This window comes from Oenanthe melanoleuca, chromosome 2, assembly GCF_029582105.1.
Source record: "Oenanthe melanoleuca isolate GR-GAL-2019-014 chromosome 2, OMel1.0, whole genome shotgun sequence".
Classification (NCBI taxonomy): Eukaryota; Metazoa; Chordata; class Aves; order Passeriformes; family Muscicapidae; genus Oenanthe; species Oenanthe melanoleuca.
In genome coordinates, this window is record NC_079335.1 from 91,342,273 (window position 1) to 91,359,772 (window position 17,500).

Sequence of the window (17,500 nt, forward strand, 5' to 3'; positions counted from 1 at the left end):
GGCAAACGTATTACTAGGTGTCGCATTAATGTAAAAAATAAAGTACTGGTTAGTAAATGACATTATTAAGCAGACAGAAAAATAACGTGTCGCTTCTGACAATGAAAGCAACATCGCGAAAGAAGAAGACAGTTAACAAATTTGATTTAATTGCGGAGGGGAAAAAACACTTTTGTTTCCCATCATTAGTAAAGTATTTTGGTGGACCCACCAGTCACGGCGAGGGGGAAGCGAGCGGGCGCGGTTTGATCCGGAACACGAGTGACTGCCAGCCCCGCAGCCGCGCTCCCCGCTCTCCTGCGCGCCCCTACCTGTGCGGGTGCGCAGAGATTTGCGCGGCTAAGCGATCCCATCCCCTCCCCCCTGCCCCCCCAACTAAGGTGGCAGTGGTTTTTCGCAGCCCAACTACAGCGAACGCATCATTACTTTTTTTTTTTTTTTTCGTCCTCCACTCAAGAAGATTAATTAAAAGGTCCGCGGAAAACTTTGCGGTGTAACGGGGAGCGAGGGAGGAGGAAGGGGCCGGAGGAGACGCCTATCACTTCATAACTTTCCACTCGCCTCCCGAGCCCGCTACACTGACAGGGCTTTCCACTGAGGTCGTGTAGAAAGTTTCCCCCGGCGATGTGCGCCGCGGCCGGCGGTGGGTCCGGCTGTGCCCGCCGGAGCCGGGGCTCCGCAGCTCCTCTCCGGCGAGGGCAGCCCCGCTCCGCCCGGCACCCGGCTCCGCAGCCCCGCGCAGAGCGACCGGCTCCTTCTCCCAGAGAATAAGTGGGAAGGCGAGCGGCATAAGGGAAAAGAAAACCACAAAATGTATCACTTGTAACCCTAGAATATGTTAATGTCAAGAGATACAAATCTGGTAATTATGCCTTTCTTGCCTGTTGTGTTCTCCATTGTTCATTAAACATTAAAGACGGGATTATTTAATTTTCCACTTAAAGATTCTCTCACGTTCCGCAAAATCATATTAATTTTCAATCATTTTAATTTTACAAAGGATAAAGTTTTGGGTTTATAACGCTGCCAATGAGCTGCCTTTTTTTTTTTTTTTCTTTCCCTTCACATGGCACTTTTAAAATGTTCTCCTAGAAATCGTCTGCTGCTGAGGGAACTACCAGGCATCGAGCAATAGAAAACGCCAAAGTTTTGCGGGGTGGGTGGTGAGGGGGGGTGGGGAATGTTGCCTCAGCAACAGCAACAAATCTTTTCAAAAGATGACTGGATGAAAATTGACACATTTCAAGTACTACAGCAATTGTGGGGAATAATGCCTGGGCGAGGTGAAAGTGCGTCCTCACTCATTCCGGGCAAATATCTCAGCCAAAGAGAGTACTAGTTAAGCCTCCTCACCTAAAAATGTCGGGGAAAATGTCCTTCTCTGTTTTTGAAAGGGAAGCCCTAACTCCAGCTCCCCACTCACGGCTGCGGTGCTGCGGGTTACTTGAATGCCCGCAGATGTTCGCTTTCACCTGCACTCTGTCTATAGTCTAACGCAGCTCATACACACACACGCACAGTGCGTTATTCGTGTGAGCCGGGTGCAATAAATCCCTTCTGTCGGAAAAAAACCCACGCTCAATTAATGGGCTCATCCCCTCCCACCTCATATTAGAAAATTGCATCATATTTCAACCATCACCGTTGTCTCCAGGTATTTTAAACGAAACACTCTTAGTGCGACCAAACTTTCAGTAAGGGCGGATGCACGGGAAGAAGATGAACTAGAATTTATAGGCAGTAAACAAGTTTTTAAATTGTGAAGTGGGCAACCATTGCAAGGAGTGTCGTGTACACATCTCGCCAAATGATGGACAGAAAAGTACATTCGTCTAATACCAAAAAGCATTGATTTGGCGTTTCAATGTTCTTTCCCTGAGGGGTCGTTCCCGTTTCTAACGAATGCCTGCCCCACAGAAGTCGCGGATCTTGTGCGTGTCAGCAAACTATCCGGAGTGGCCTAAACTGTCGCCTCTAACTTTATTTGGTTTGCCTACCAACATAAAAGCGGGGAATAAACCGAAAGCCCAGGGACAGGGTATCAGAGCTCACGAGATAAAGGGAGCTATCAGCAGGGAAAGTTTACACAGAGAAGGCTCCCAAAGAAGCCGGGGTTAGTGTGTTTTAAGGACTAGGGCTGGATTACACGGGCTGGGGTGGGGGTATTAGGAGGAAATCCCTTTCACTGATCCCCGGCCCCATGCGCGGAGCTGCCCGCCTCCCTCCCGCGGCCGGCAAGGTGGGCTGCGCCTCCGCGCCCCTGCGAGGGCCGGCGCCGGGGCCGCTCCGCCGGGCGCGGCACGGGGCGGGGGTCGGCGGGGCCGGGCTGCGACTAGCACATTAGAAAAAAAAAGCATTAAAAGAAATAGAAAAAAAAAAAAAAAAAGGAAAACAAAACAAAACGGTGGAGAGATTTCAGGAGCCGCTGAAGGAGCCCCCCCGCCCCGAAAGCACACACGCACAGCGCGGCGCGGAGCCGAGCGGCAGGACAGCGCGCACACTGCGGGCCCCTGCGCGGAGCGGCGCCGCGGCGATCGGCGACGGTGGGGTACATCCTAGCGGCGGCTGGCTGCCATGGAGCGGGCTGGCCGCTCTCCGCGCCGCCCCGGCCGAGCGGGAGGCGGACAGGGACGGCCGCGGGAAGCGGCAACTTGTGGCGGCGGCCGGGGCGACGGAGCCGCTGCGCGGCGGAGGGGCCGCCCGCCTCCCCGGGGGACGGACGGGGCGGGAGGGACGCGAGTCGGCGGGACGGGGCGGGGGAGGCTCGGCCCGGCTCCCCGGCAACTTGTAATGCGATAAGGGTGGAAAGCGGGGGGTGGGGGGGAGGGAAGTCTCTCCCCACCCCCCCCCCTCCCCACTTTTACAAAAAAAGGGGGGGCCTGGGAGAAAAGCCGCTGTTGGGAAAGTGCGTGCGGAGAGGGAGGCTCGGCGGCGGCGGGGAGCGGATCGGGCTGCGGGGCTGGGGGCAGCCCCGGCGGCAGCCCCGGCAGCGCGGCACGGGAGGCGGAGGAGGAGGAGGAGAGTAGGAGGAGCTGCCGTGTGACCCGCTCCGCTCCCAAACTTGAAAGTTTATCTGCCCGAAATCAAGAGCGGCCGCGGTGCGCGCAGCGCTCCTCGGCACGGAGCGGAGGCAGCGACCGGCGGAGCCGCCGCGCAGGGAGCAGCTGGCGGCGCCGCTGAGAACGAGGCAAGGCAGGGGAGGGGGGATCACCCGGCGACAACAACAACAGCCACCCCCACCCCCCAAAACTGGGAGACGATCCGTACTATTTGCTGGAGACCGAGGACTTGCTGATCGGCGCACACGCGAGCCCGCTGTCATTAGCTAACAGGACACACGGCTGAGCCGGGGGGGTGGGTGGGCGGAAGGGTGAGGAGTGTCACAAAAAGTCATTACAACCTGAGAGAGAGAGGGAGAAAGAAAAAAAACTTCCTACCAATGGACAACAGGAAGTGACCACCACCACCAACGGGGAGTCTCTGCTTGGAGAAAGAAGCTGCAAGACAAAGAAGGAGGGAGAGGTGAAAGACAAAACTGCCCAAGGTCTTCTGCGTGTGCGTGCGTGCGCTTTCGAGAGCGGAGAGAACAAAAGTCAGCCGGGAAGGGGAAACAGAAAGAGCGACGGGAAAGGAGACAGGATGGAGGAAGAGCTAAAGAGAAGCATGTGAAGATCAAGGCGAAAGAGCAGTACAACGCGGAAAAAGAGAGCACACCGAAAAGAAAAGGAAAAAGAAAAGGCATATGCAAAAGTTTTTTTTCCTCCTGGGAAGAAATTACTCACACACGCACAGAAATCAGATGCTTTGCAGCTCAACTTCTGGGGAAAGAGACCGAGAGAGCACAGGACGCAGAATGATGTGAAGAAAGAAAAGGTAAAAAAAATTTTAAAAAATAAAAAAAAGAAAAAAAGAAAGAAAAGAAGAAGAGTGCAGAGCAAAAGAAACTGAGAGACGGGAGGAAGAAAGCACGACAGACAGAAAAGCGAAGATCGTGACCTTTCCCAACAAGTGAACCTTGCACATATGTTGTGTAAAGTGTGTGCAAAACAGATTCCCTCCTGCGTGGTGCGTGTGTGCTTCGCTGCTGCTGCCGCCGCCACCGACGCGGTCGGTGCCTCTCGCAGGCGGCGCTGCCGGTGCCGGGGAGACGCATCATTTGGCGGAGCGAAGCGGCTAATTGCGGAGCCCCGTCCTTCATTTACATATGCAGCCTGAGTCCGCTGGAGCCGCGCCAATCCGCGCTCGCCCCCAGCACCATTAATCGCCATGCATTATTCACAATCATAATTACTGAGCCCCATGCGCGCTGCGCGCAGCCGCCCCAGCCCGCCGCCCCGCGCACACCCCGCCGCCCCGCGCACACCCCGCCCGGCTCATCCCCCGCTCGCTCACCCGCTCACCCGCGCACTCACTCACCCACTCCCAGTTTGGCTGGCTGGTTAGCCTTGCCTTTTTTTTTTTTTTTTTTTCTTTTTTTTTTTCTTTTTTTTTTTTTTTTCTTTTTTTCCCCCCCCCCGGGGGTGTTGGTTGCCTTTTCTGTTGTTTGTTTGGTTTGTTTTGCAACTCGACTTTTATTTGTGAACAGTTATTTCCAACCCCCCTTCCTTCGTTCCTAATTCCTTCCCCCCTCCTTGCCACCTCCACGTCGCTGATGCCTCTGCAAAAAGCAGGGTCAAGACGGCTCAGTTAGCAGCATGTCTCGTCGAAAGCAAGCGAAACCCCAGCATCTCAAATCGGACGAAGAGCTGCAAGCAGAGGTAGTTTCTGAGCACGGTAAGGGCTCCTGGTGCCTCTTTCTCCTTCTCTCTCTCTCTCACTCTCTCTTTTTGCGAGTGTGTTTCGGATGCAGATAGGTGAATTTATGGTGATGGTGAACATGGGAGAGCAATTACTCTGCAGCGGGAGAAAGGGAATTAGAACAGCCGGGGGAAGAGGCAGCAGAACTGAGAAGTTCGCAGTTTAGCCAAGTTTCTGCAGCCCACCCCCTGCTTAACCAGCCCTCCCAGCAGCAACCTCCCGGCCTCCCCAGCGCTTTGATCGCGGCTGGGCTCGGCGGCGGGATCGGCCCTCCCTCCCCACTCACCCGGGCTCGAGCAGCTGCAGGAACGGGCGCCCCGGAGCAGCGCCTGCCTCCTCCTCCTCCTCCTCCTCCTCCTCTCCGCTGCGCTCCTCTGTTGTTGGGCACCCCCTTTTCCCCTCCCGCTCCCTCCCGGCGGAGGCTCGGGGCGGACAGGAGCCATGTTCCCCTGGCCCCAGCAGGAAAGTTGGGGCGGCGGGGCCGGGGTGCTGCCCGGGGCCGAGGGCGCTCCCGCGGGTGCCGGGCATGGCACGCCGCTGTCCGGGATGCTGCCCGGGATGCTCCCGGGTGACCCGCGCAGGCTGCCCCGGCTGCTCGCCCCGGGGGACCGTGGGGACCGTGGCAGGAGCGGGCAGGGCCAGCGGAGTTGGTTTCATTATTTTCCAGAGGATTGAACAGCAGCTTTTAGCCTTTCCCCCCTGCGCTGCCTTCCCCCCTTCGCCTCCTGGCTCTGCTACGACTGTAATTATTATCAGTGGTAGGTGACACGGAGTGCCACCACCGCCACCAGCCCCTGTCGCGCCGGCTGTAGGCAGTAGGGAAGGGTTATTTTCTCGCCCATCCGCCATTCCTGTCTTCCTCCCCACACGCAGGCACACGCACACTTGCTTTTATGCATCTGGGCTGCCAGGCTGCTAGTGAACAAATGTCCAAAGCTGGAGAGATTTGGACTGTAATCCTGCTTTATTTCCACTTTGCTGTAATTTTCTTTTCGGGAATAAGGGCTGCAGGGTTTTCTTCCTTCTTCCTTTTTCCTTTTTTTTTTTTTTTATTTTTTTATTTTTTATTTTTTAGAATTAGTTTTAATTTCCTTAGTAGTCCCTGGCACTGCAGCGTGCAAAGGCACACCGCAGCCCATGCTCTCTTCTGAACTAAGTTGAGAGCTTCCACTTGAAAGTTTTTCTTTTCTCTTTGCGTAGAGCCCACTGCTTTCTTAGTTTCTCGCATAACCAAGCGGGATCCCCAATGTTTTCGGCTTTCTGTGTAGGCCCCTTTCTCCATTATATTATCTGCTCTTTCTCTCCTTTAAAAAAGGAAAACAAGAAAGTCCTTTTCCTGCTTTAAAACTATAATTACTCTTAAGTTGCATCTGTGAGGAGAGAAAGGCAGCAAAGTTGAAGCCTGAGGAGGATTTTGACTATTGTATCTGAACTTTACAGCCCTGAAGCTTAAGGCAGTGTGAATCCACTTCATCAGGTTAAAACATCTGTCAGACTGGCAAATTGTTAAGCCTCCTGCTCCTTCCCAGGGTGTTTGGGGAGGCAGGGAGCAAGTCCCACACTGTCCAGAGCTGCTAAGGGGGCTCCTGCCACTGCTCCAGGAAAACCCATTTGGGTATTGACAATAACAGGCAAACAGAGAAATGCTTCCTTCTGTCACAGTAGAGGAGCAAAGGAGTGCATTTGCAAATTTTTTTTTTCCTTAGGAAACTGTGGTCGTGTAAAATGAATTAATACAGAACAAGCAGTTAAGAATGAGTATTTTATTATAAAAGTAAGATTTCTGTTGGGTTGGGCTCTAGGTCTAAGAATTTATCATTAGCATTATAAACTTTTACATGCTCAGAATCCCTTTCAATACCGGAAAATAAAACCCCACTACTTCATTATGACACTCCTGGTGAGTTAATAAATTGAAAAAAATTGTTAAACTAGGTTTTTGTTTTGTTTTGTGAATCTTATCTATGTAGCCATGTCACCCGAGATTAGAACAAGAGATATGCTAAAAAGAAACGCTTGCATATGGTGGGTAGATTAAGGACAAAGAATCTTTTTGTCATGGAAATGGTTTTTTTTTTCCCCTTTTTGGGGGGGTTTTGTTTTGTTTACTTCATCACATAGAATTTCTCACACTTGGTTTGTTTTGTATTGCCCTCAATGACTACATGATCAAATGAATGGATTTATTTCTGCCGAATGAGAAAGACAGTCTTTCCATCAAAAGGACTACATTGCATCCCAGTGAGGAATTTTAAAGCGTTATTATTGTGGTCCCTGAATAGCACAAAATCGGCTTTCACAGCAGCCCTAAAATGCAACAATGTAAAAATACTTTTCAGCCTTAGAAGGCTGTTATCAAAATGTGGTGTGTTTCCTTTTATTAAAGCATATTTTAATTAATAGAGTGAAACTCTTGATAGTTAACAATTAACAAGCTAAAGTTGGGTTTGCACTTTCATTTGAGAAATGTGAACAAGGTGGAGACAGGCTACAGGAGCAGAGGGCTATCTAGTGCACATCAGTGTAATGTAAATCATTTACACATTATATTAGGAAGCCTAACGATTGACATACTTGAAAGCAATTTTATGGGCCAGATACAGTGAGAGCTCCAAATCTCCTGAATTAAAACACTTCTTGTCAAGTCAGTGTTCTTCGTTTCTGTTCACAGCTGTGATCAAGATATTGCTACAGTTCCTGAGTATATTTTGCAACAGGCCAAAAATAGTTCACACAGTGCAAGAATATTTGTCATTTTAAGAAAACAAACTGTTTAAGCAGTATTATTTCATATGTGTAGCCTTTTCACTCGTTTTGCTCCCTGTCTCCAAAGCAATTAATGAAAGACTAAGCAAATGAAGCTAATTATTTATTTAATGAAATCATGTTTAATATCACCTCAAAATAGATTTTATAAAATGAAACATTTAAAAATTAGTGTTTCATAAATGTAATCCTCACAGTGAAAGGGCACTCATAGCAACAGAGAGAAACCTGGAAGTTTGGGGTGCAGGGTGGAAGACAAACATTAGGCTGGGTTTTAAGCTGACTGGTGACAGTAGAACTTTCATGTTAATGTCATCACAAAAGTTTTAGAATCTAAACAAATAATTTTATAGCCAGTTTGAGCTACAGCATAGCACAACTGCATTCAAACAGGACATTGTCATGGTGGTGAGAAGCTGTTGGAAATCTGAACATAATTAGTATGTCATCAACTACAGCTACACCCTCAAAATCGTTTGAAATTAATCACTAAAAGTGAAATGTTAAAAAATGTATTTTTAAATAATTTTGAAAAAAAATGTTAACAAACAGCTGATGATGATTGAATTTCTTGAATAATTGCAGTGTAGAAGAGTGAACAAAAATATGTATTAAAAACCCCACAATTTGAGGTTGCTAAATGAGAAGATCTGCTGGAAATCATTTAAAAACAGCAGCAGCAGGACTCAGATGACTGCCTGTAGAATACAATAATCTCAGTTTCTCAGTAAATGTAACGCATTGTAATAGCTGGAATTACATTTCTAATACACTTGCCTAATTCAACAGATTACAAATGAATCAGAATTGTAGATACAATAAACATGCTTCAGCTCCAATTAATTTTAAAATTAAACCATGGACATAGCATTTGTATTTTTAAGGTAGGGATAACAGAAAGTATTTTGTTTGTTTGTGGGGGGTTTGTTTGGGTTTTATTATTTTGGTTAGGGTTTGTTTTGTACTTTTGTTCTTTTGGCTGGGGGTTTTTAGTGCTGAAAAGTGATTCATAGGGTGTGCAAGTGAGGTTCTGGTAAGAGTGATGACAAATGGTGCTTTGGACTTCTTCATGTGAAGTTTCTCGCAAAGATATATCATTGTTTAGCCTGAGGTGGAAGGGATACCTTGTAGTGAACTGTGTAAAGAGAGTTTTCTAATCTGCCTTTTGCAGTCATTTTTAAAAATATTAAACCTCTTTTTTTTTCTCCCACTCTTCAATATATGCAACATAGTCTAAACTAATTGATCTGTTTCCTCTTGGTGAAGTGGGATTGGGCTGTGCGGTTTTGGGCAGTTTGGTGACTGCACTTAGTATTCTTCTGGAGTATGTACACAGACACAGGCTCAGCTACAGCAAAGACACAGTTCAGTATGTAGCAACCAGCCTCATGCGAGGGTGGTGACTCCATCTGTGTGCAGGGAGGGTTAAAACACATTTTGGGGGGACATTTCTCCGTATGAAATTGAGGTTATTCTCTATTGCTTAGACACTGTTGCATTTCAAACTCGAGAATTCACAAGCAGCTGTCAGTAAACATAAAACTTAGGTGATTTTTGCAAATGTTTGTTCTGAGGCAAGTGTAAGAGAAGGCTTTTTGTTTTGGAAAAATAAAGGCCAAATTAGTATCGCTATAAATTGTCCCTTTGATTAGAAAAGGTAATTGAAAATTTATTTAAATACTTCTGCCATTCATTTTCGAACTATGTAACATTTGTGTTTGTATAATTTCAAAAATACTCTGCACTGAATTGTGTTAGCCATAGAAAAATATTTGGGATAATAAGGAAACTACAGCCATCAGCCAGTTTGCTGATGTAGGTATAACAATGGAAGTAGAAAAAACTGGGTCAGATTTTATCTGGTGATGCTGGTCTTGAAGTCTTACCATCTTCTGAGGTAGACATTAAGGCACTCTTTCCAGAGTGAGAGGGAGGAAATTTTGAAAGGTGTTTGTTTAAATTCTGTGCAATTAAACTATTAACATGCATACATCTAGTTGTTGAAAATTACTTTTCCTTGATTAAGATAGAGGGAAAGCAGCAACTCAAAAAACATGTGGCATTAGAAAAAGAGTAAAATTAAAACTAATTAATAAAGAGTATTAGTGCCATCTGAAAAATAGACTAAGTCCTGGGAAGATTTTCCTGATATCTCTCCTTCATTTGATTTGTTGTCTGCCAAACATAGACAAGCATATCTGTTGACTATCCAGCAGCCAGGGCATGAGTCAATCACTTTTGCTGATAATAAACCAGGTCAGGCATGACATTAAAATAGTTAAGTACTGACACAGTTTCTGCAATAAAGCATATAAAAATAATTTATTTTATTATATTGTATTTGTAAAATGAGAGTAATTGTCTACATTTTTTTTTTATGGAGGAAGCACTAGTAAATCTAGTTCTAGCAATACATTCATATTGAATTTTATATATCATTGTCAATCCTGTTTCCTTTGCGCTCTTAAAATTTCCCACCAAATGTAGTGATGGTTCTCCATTAATTCAAAAAAGGGAATTTAGGCCAAAATGTACTTTTAGGAGCTGGTTCAGTTATAGTGCTATTAGACCTAGAGAACATTTCTTCTTATAAGGGAAATACCCTTCAAAACCATGAAAGCCAGAAAGATAGATGTTTGTAAGGGTGATAGAAAACCATAATGCAACACATTTAAAAAGTCTGTTTCTTTTGAGCTAAAAAAGTGAAAAGATGAAGGATTAAAGACAGGGGGCTTTACTATTTCCTTGCTATATTTAGGGCGCAAAAAGTGAGCATAGTTGAACAATATTTATTATCGCCACTTTCTAACACCGGCGCGGGAGGCGCCTTCCTCCCCCAGCACCCCCGGTTTCACCGCTCCCCCACCATAAAAAAAAAAAAAAAAAAAAAAAAAAAATCCGAGAGCTATCACTGGTTGCAAAAGAAAGGCAGAAAACATTTCCCAACTGCGGAGGCGGGCACGCCGGGGGCCGGGGCAGGCTCTGAGCCCCGCAGCGGGGGCGCAGGTGGGCGCTGCGCGGCCGGGTCGCGCCGCGGGAGCTCCGCCCGGGAATGCCGGCCAGAAGGTGGGAGCGCCGAGCGCCAGAAAGCTTCCCCAGGTCTCCTCTCCCCGAGGGTGGGTAGTTAGAAGTGCTTTGACAAGGCTTGCTGATTTAACCTTTGCCTGCTTTGCCCTGCCAGGGGTGGCCACTAGATGTCAAGCTCATAATACAATTAGTACATCTGTGCAGTTGACCTTGGCAGCACGGCTTACCACTGTTCTGTTAAGTGTTAACACTGAATTTGAGTGTTAACTAGAGATCCCTCGGAGTTTGCTACATGCTGTACAGCTTATCAAATGCCCATCTAGTTCAGCACAAGTGTTTACAGTCCTTAAAGTAGGAAAAAGGTTTCCTTTTGTGAAGCCCAGCATCTTGAGCTGCTTAATTAACCCTGCAGGTGCTGCCGTATTTTTGTTCCAGATAATCAAAACCGACTCGTCATTCAGCGTTTCAGGAGACCCTTTCTCCTGGTGCCATTCGATAGCTTTCATTTATGAATTTGTTGATTCACTAATGTCCCCAAAGCTGGAAGTTATAAAAGCTAAAGGATCTGTCTAGATCCTTATGGCTTTGCTGTCCTGGGCAATACTGCAGTATATGGAGTGGTGAAGGACCAAAATGACTGAGCTGCACAGCTGGCACTGAACCGCTCCAGGTTTGCTTTTTCAAACACTCCTGGTTGTGAGTAATTTTACTCAAAGGAGCCCAGAACTCATAAGTTTACTGTTGAGATACTTAGGAGATGCAGGATTTAGTCCTCACATCAGCTCCTTGTATTGCAAGCCTCCAAAACCAAATTTGTTCTCCTTTCTGGGCTTGTTCAGAAAGCGATTGGCTTCATTAATTCATGCAGGGTGTTAAGAGTTGTGTAGTTTAAGATGTAGTTAATTATACACTTTTGAAGGAAAATGATGCGGAATCTCTATGGTTCTCCCTCTTTCTTCTAGTTTATTTGGTTTTGTTTGGTTTGTCTTTTTCTCTTTTTTTTCCCCTCAAAATCAGCTGCAGTAGAAGCATTTGCCGAGATTTTATTTTTTTTTTAGGATTCCAAACAAGACTCTATGCATTCCAAATAAACTTAGTTCCTACAGACACCCACGTTCTCTGCACACGAATTCTGCCTCACCTGAAATTATTGTACCTGTGCCATAACAGCCAACCGAGTAGCTGTTTATATGACTCTGAAAAACATAGCACAGGTCTTATTTAATATGATATCTTGCACAGATATTACAAACAATTTGTGAGGCTTGCATCTGTTCCACATCTGCGTCCACAGAGAAAGGCGCCAGTGTTTGATATAGGGAAGTGCTTCGCTGCACAGATTAGAAACTGCAAATGTTTTAACCAGAGTACAGTTAGTGCCTGTGCCACAGGTGGCTGTTACTTAACAAATTCTGAGATTCAGGCTACTGAATAGATCAAACCCTGCGTGCCAGGTCAGCACCGGGTTCTGCATAGCAAGAGTGCCCTCCACTGTTCAAATCCTTACTAACAGCTTTTGTGGGCTGAGAAAAAGGACAGAAAATTTTTCTTTTGAGTCTGGAATTTCTTCTACATTGTTAAACACAGTAGGGGTCTCTATTTGTCTCCTCCTGTTTCACAGCTTGGGCTCAGTATGTGATAATTCATCTTTCTTTATGGGATTCAAAGCTATCATAAAGACCTAAAAAGAATTAATTTGCAAGAAAATAAACGTGTTCCAACAATTTAAGAAAACTTTCTTTAACAGCTCCGGCAATTGTAAGAGATGATAGAGCTAAAGAAAAAGTAGTACTGTTCTTCTCCAGGATCAATATGTTGCTACAAGGCTATAGTTTCCAAATTAATATAATTTTAAAACAAATTTATGGGGTTTGTTTAGTATATATTGTTACTTTATTTAACTTGTGCTTGGGGAAAAATAAGTATTCTGATGATAGCAGTAGTAAGTAATTGTCCTGTATCAGGCTGCACTAGGCTTAGAGTTTTGTTCATAATAATGCTTGTTTAAATGTACAAAACGCTGTGAGCTGCACTTTGAAATGATTATTGGATTTGCATGTGAGAGCATTTTATACATCTGTCTTCACAGTTAACAGACATTTTAGCTTTAGCTGATGCTAACATATGCAATTTTTTCTGAAACTTCTTCACAATTTCTACACTGCTTCTCAGTTTTTTTATCTTGCTGAAAGAAATTACTACATTTAGAAAATATTAATTAACTCTCAATTATAGAGCTCTGAATGTAGAAAAAATAGTAATTCCTACAATACTTTTTCATGGTTTCATTTGTATTGTTGTGTATAGTCTAAAAAGAAGCTTCAGAAAATATTCTACTCCCACATTTGATGAAATCCTTTACAAGGCTGTTTTATTTGAATGCTTCAGAAAGGTATCAACAATTTAAAATATGTGCAAGCCTAAGGAAATGTTGATTCTCTTACTTGATTTTACCCAAGTGTCCTATGAATCACACATAATTTGAGGATGCCATGACACAGAGTAACAAAAAAAGAAAATACTGAATAATCAGAGATAATTTTATTGTAGCAGTCCTTACTTAATATAATTGAAAAGCCTCTTTTCAGCTTATTTACTTGTGTGGAACTAGAACTGATTTAAGACGGGACAAAATGAAAAGACTCTGGACCAAAAATTGAACATGGTATTTGACTGGGGCTTTTTCCAAACTGGAACCAGTCAATCCTAAGAATGGGGACATTTAATAAGCAGCATACATTTTAAGAATTAACCAGAAAGTCTGTTTCACAAAAATAGATAGCCACATTTTTGAAACACCCATTTGTTATATTTTCCCTTCATATGGTGCAAAAAGCTCTCCTTTTGCACAGAGAAAGATCTATGCCAGCAATAAAAATTCAGAACTAGTAAAGCCAAGTTTACAAACCCTCTGTGCGTGTAATCAGGAGTAACCACTTTTTTCTCGACTGCACATTTCCCAATGGTGACTGAAGGACCCACGGAGCCCTTTGAGCCCTCTCCCTTCCCCTGGTCACTGAGGAAGCAGGCCAGCACCATCCTCCTTGCTCCTGCCTGGAGAATGTTTGGTGGGTACATTTAGTTAGGGGCACAGAGAAAAGCCTCCTGGCATCAACCCCTTGCACCCCCCTTGCTGAGTCACCAGAGCACCTGAACGGCTTCAGGTATCACCACCCCAAAGTGCCTTTCTCAAAATGCCTTCGTTAGAATTTCTGTGGGCTAATTTTAGGGCCAGACCTCGGTGGTGCAAAGTGCCAGCACTGCTGGAGCCACGGTGGCTCCGTGGGCTGGTACCTGCTCGGGAGCTCGTCTCGGGTACCATCTGAGAGATGCTGCCTGAGATTTTTCACCTGTTTTCATAGGGGAAGCTTGATGTGCTGTAATTCATCTTGCATCCTGTAGCAGCTTCAGATTAGTCTGTTAGCTGTTAGACTGCTAATGAGAAAAAGAAAATAACTGAGAGGTTATTAGTGGCTGAGATCTTGACTGCTTGACAAAACTCCCATTCAACACCTTTTGTGTAACTAAGAACTGCAAAATTCAACCCATGTCCATAAGATTAAGCAAGTGCTCGTTTAATTCCGCCAAAGTCCTTGGAAATTTTTACTGTATCAGATTCTCACTGTAATAACAAAAATTACTGTTTCTCTTAAGGAAAATGTAAAGAAAAAAGATTAAGTTCTTCACTACCTAATGGATTCAATCACTTTGTAATTCATCAGAAAATGAAAGCTATAAAGCATAAGTAAATAGAGAAAAATGCTATGTTTTTCTGCAATAGACATATTCTGTGATTAAAAACTAAAATTAATTTGTGGCTTAGTATTTTAGCATTTAACATTTTTAATATTCTGAATTAATTATTACATTTTGGTAATGATTTCTGTCATTCACAAAGTGACTGAGTTTTAACAAAGAAGCAAAAACAGCCTTTCACGTAAAAAGCTTTTGAGCTTTACTCCCTGTTGAATTCAGTGAGGACTTACACTTCAAAAGCAACAGCAAATACAGTGCCTTAGTGCTTTCATATCAGTAAGTATTTCTGAAAGGGATGTTAAAAATTGCATTTGTGAATTATGGAGGCAATGTCCATTTGTCCAGTATGGGTATATACCAAAAAATATTTATCAGTTGTTATTTTTAGTCTTTCTTGTTTTGCCCTAGTAATTGCTTGTTTGCATGGCTAGTTTGTACTCTTTCAATCCTGTTAAATGCAGCAGTGTTTCAGATGTGAGTAAAGGCCACTCATTTGAGTAGAACTTGTTGGATTGAGACCACAGGCTGTCATTCTGTGAAGCATCTCAGTAGCCTCAGCGTGCTGTGCAGGAAGGTAACATCACCCATGGCAAAGCAGCATTTACTTTCATGCCATTTGTGTCACCTGCTTGCCTGCCTGTACAAGGAAGTGAAGCTTTGAGTGAGATTTGTTTGATTTTTTTTTTTTTAAAGCCAGAATAATTTATTTCATTTATTCTAAATGGAAAGTATTGTGGTGAGATTCGTAATATGTCTAGCTTGAGGTTGAACTGGGGGGAAGAAAACCCCTAGCAACTCTTCAGCATTATTTGAAATATTTTTCTAAAGGAGTCCTTGACTATTTCAAGGCAGATATATGATGAGCTGAATGGACTTGGATTTGAAAGGTATTCTCACTATTTTTAAATATAGGAGTTGAGGGAAGAAAAAATACAAAACAGAACTGTAGGCCCGCACTTAGTACAGGCAGGATCCTGGTCTCCCTGAGACAGCACAAAACTACCATTTATTTAACTGAGAGCAGAGCTGAGCACTGACTATCCAAGAAATAGCTATACTGCTGCATTCCTCATGTGCTTTTTCACATATTATATTTCAAACACAAACTGCTGTTCCTTTGAGTTTGAGAATAATTACACTAGCCTGCTTATTATTTGAAATGCTGAACAGGTCACATATAGATACCTCCTGGCAGTGGGCACCAGTAGTTGAAGTTGCCTTGGAAAGCTTTTGTGTTATACATACCAGCTTTGATACATGGAGATCATGAGACTGTCTTCCAACGCATAAAATAATACCTGTTTTGGTTGTAAATGCTCACATTTGGGCTTAGTGATTACTATAGAGTTTCTGAAATAATTAGCTTGCTGGTGTTTGATCAGCTCATTCTAGATCAGAGGACAGCCATATTTGAATGGCTGTATTGCCTGAATCCATCACTAATTACTGAAACCTTTTGTGCAAGGTTTGTTTAGAGAAAGCTCTCCTTAAACAAAAGAATACCGATATATATAGATAAAAGCTGGAAGGGGAGCTGCACAGTTAGCAGCTTCTTTAAGAATTATTCCTCCTTTGCAGTCACTTAGTAGCAATATTGCAAGTAGTAGTTGTAATAATAATCATCATAATCATAACAAAACCAGCAAAGCACAACTGTTTGCCAGCCAATGTTTGGAAATAAGCACTGGAAAATATTCCCAGTGAAAGCCTTTGGAGAAACGACGTCTCTCTGTGCCGGGTCGGTGCTGCCAACCAGGGCACTCCGAGTAAGGACCAGAGAAACTGTCTCCCCGACTTTTAAAATGTAAATCTGTAATGTAAATAAGGGTTTGTTTGAGTTGTCTTAGTTCAGGAAGACTCTGGAGAGAGGCAAGCGTGTTGGGTGTTGGATGCTCCGCTGGTCTGTACTCTGCACGCTTTCACTTTGCGAGAGCTGAAGCGCGCACCGAAAGTGTGGTTTGGAAGCTTGGTAAAGTCCTTTTTCCCTTAACTCACTTTGGGAGGCTTTGGGTTTTTCAACATATGCTTTAGGATACCTGCTGCCAATATGCTCCTTTTTTTGCAGTGAATCATGTTACCTTCTGTGATATTTTTGTAACACAAAGCAACAGATTTTACAGAAGTATTTACCATAAGGATTAATCTGATATTGCCTAGCAAAAGCTATATATTATTGATCTTAATCCAAACAGTGTAACAGATTCAGCATTTCATGCAGAAGTCTTAAATAATTTTTTACTGTTTTGAATTGCATTTTATTCTCCCACCCAAAAAGGAAAAATTAAAAAAAAAAAAAAGGGGGGGGGGGGGGGGGGAGAAATGCAGAAGTATTTAAAGAAGTGTTTGTTTTAACTAGTAAATACAGTAGAATTTTAAAATTAGAAACTTTTGCATTCAGCTATCATTTCTTAATAGAAAATGTATGTTTGTTACTTAGTGTATCACTGGCACATATCACTGGATAAGATATGAGTACATATTGTATGAGTACTTAGTGGATATAGTGTCATCTTTAAATTTTTGAAAGGTACAGTTTTGGAAGGTGCAGGAAGATAATAAGCTTGAGAGGCTCTCACAGGCTAGGAAACAGTATTCAGGGCACAGATTTATCACCTTTATCAGACAAAACTCCCCGCTGAAATCTGTAGGGAGTTTTAGCTGAGCAAAGACTGAAAGAACTGACAGGCAATTTTGTCAAAAGCGATTTTATAGTTAATGTTCTGTAAAAACCTCTTTTTTAAAAGGAACCGGAACATTTCAAGATGTTTTTTATTTGCTTTTATTTTCCACTGCTACCTTTTTTCTGTTGAAATTATAAGTCCTGAATTTCTTGGCAATCTTTCTTTTATTTTTTTAGGCATTCTGTAACAGTTCTGGTATATTCATAGCTGTGTGAACCTTTGTTCATACAAAACATGGTGTATTGAGGGTGTTGGCCCAATCCTGCCTCTACCAAAGTCAATGGAAGTGTTGCCATTCATTTTAGTAGAAACAGTATTGGACGCTTTATTTGCTTACTCTGGCTATCTTCAATATAAATCAGCTATGTCTTTGCTTCTAGCCATGCTCAACCTCATTATGGATACATACTACATTCCTTGCTCTGGCGGGATGCTTAGACTACCAGCATTCTAATACCACAGCAGAATTTAGT

The 17,500-nt window shown here is 43.9% G+C and overlaps 1 protein-coding gene across 1 annotated transcript in view; it reads left to right on the forward strand.

Moving 5' to 3' along the window:
* The first annotated feature begins 4,506 nt into the window (after nt 1-4,506).
* Nucleotides 4,507-17,500, forward strand: part of SALL3 (spalt like transcription factor 3) — a 20,349-nt gene continuing 7,355 nt past the window's right edge. The window contains exon 1 of the mRNA XM_056485687.1: nt 4,507-4,773. Within this exon, the coding sequence (XP_056341662.1) occupies nt 4,695-4,773 (79 nt within the window). The 5' untranslated portion in view covers nt 4,507-4,694. The remainder of the gene's footprint in view (nt 4,774-17,500) is intronic.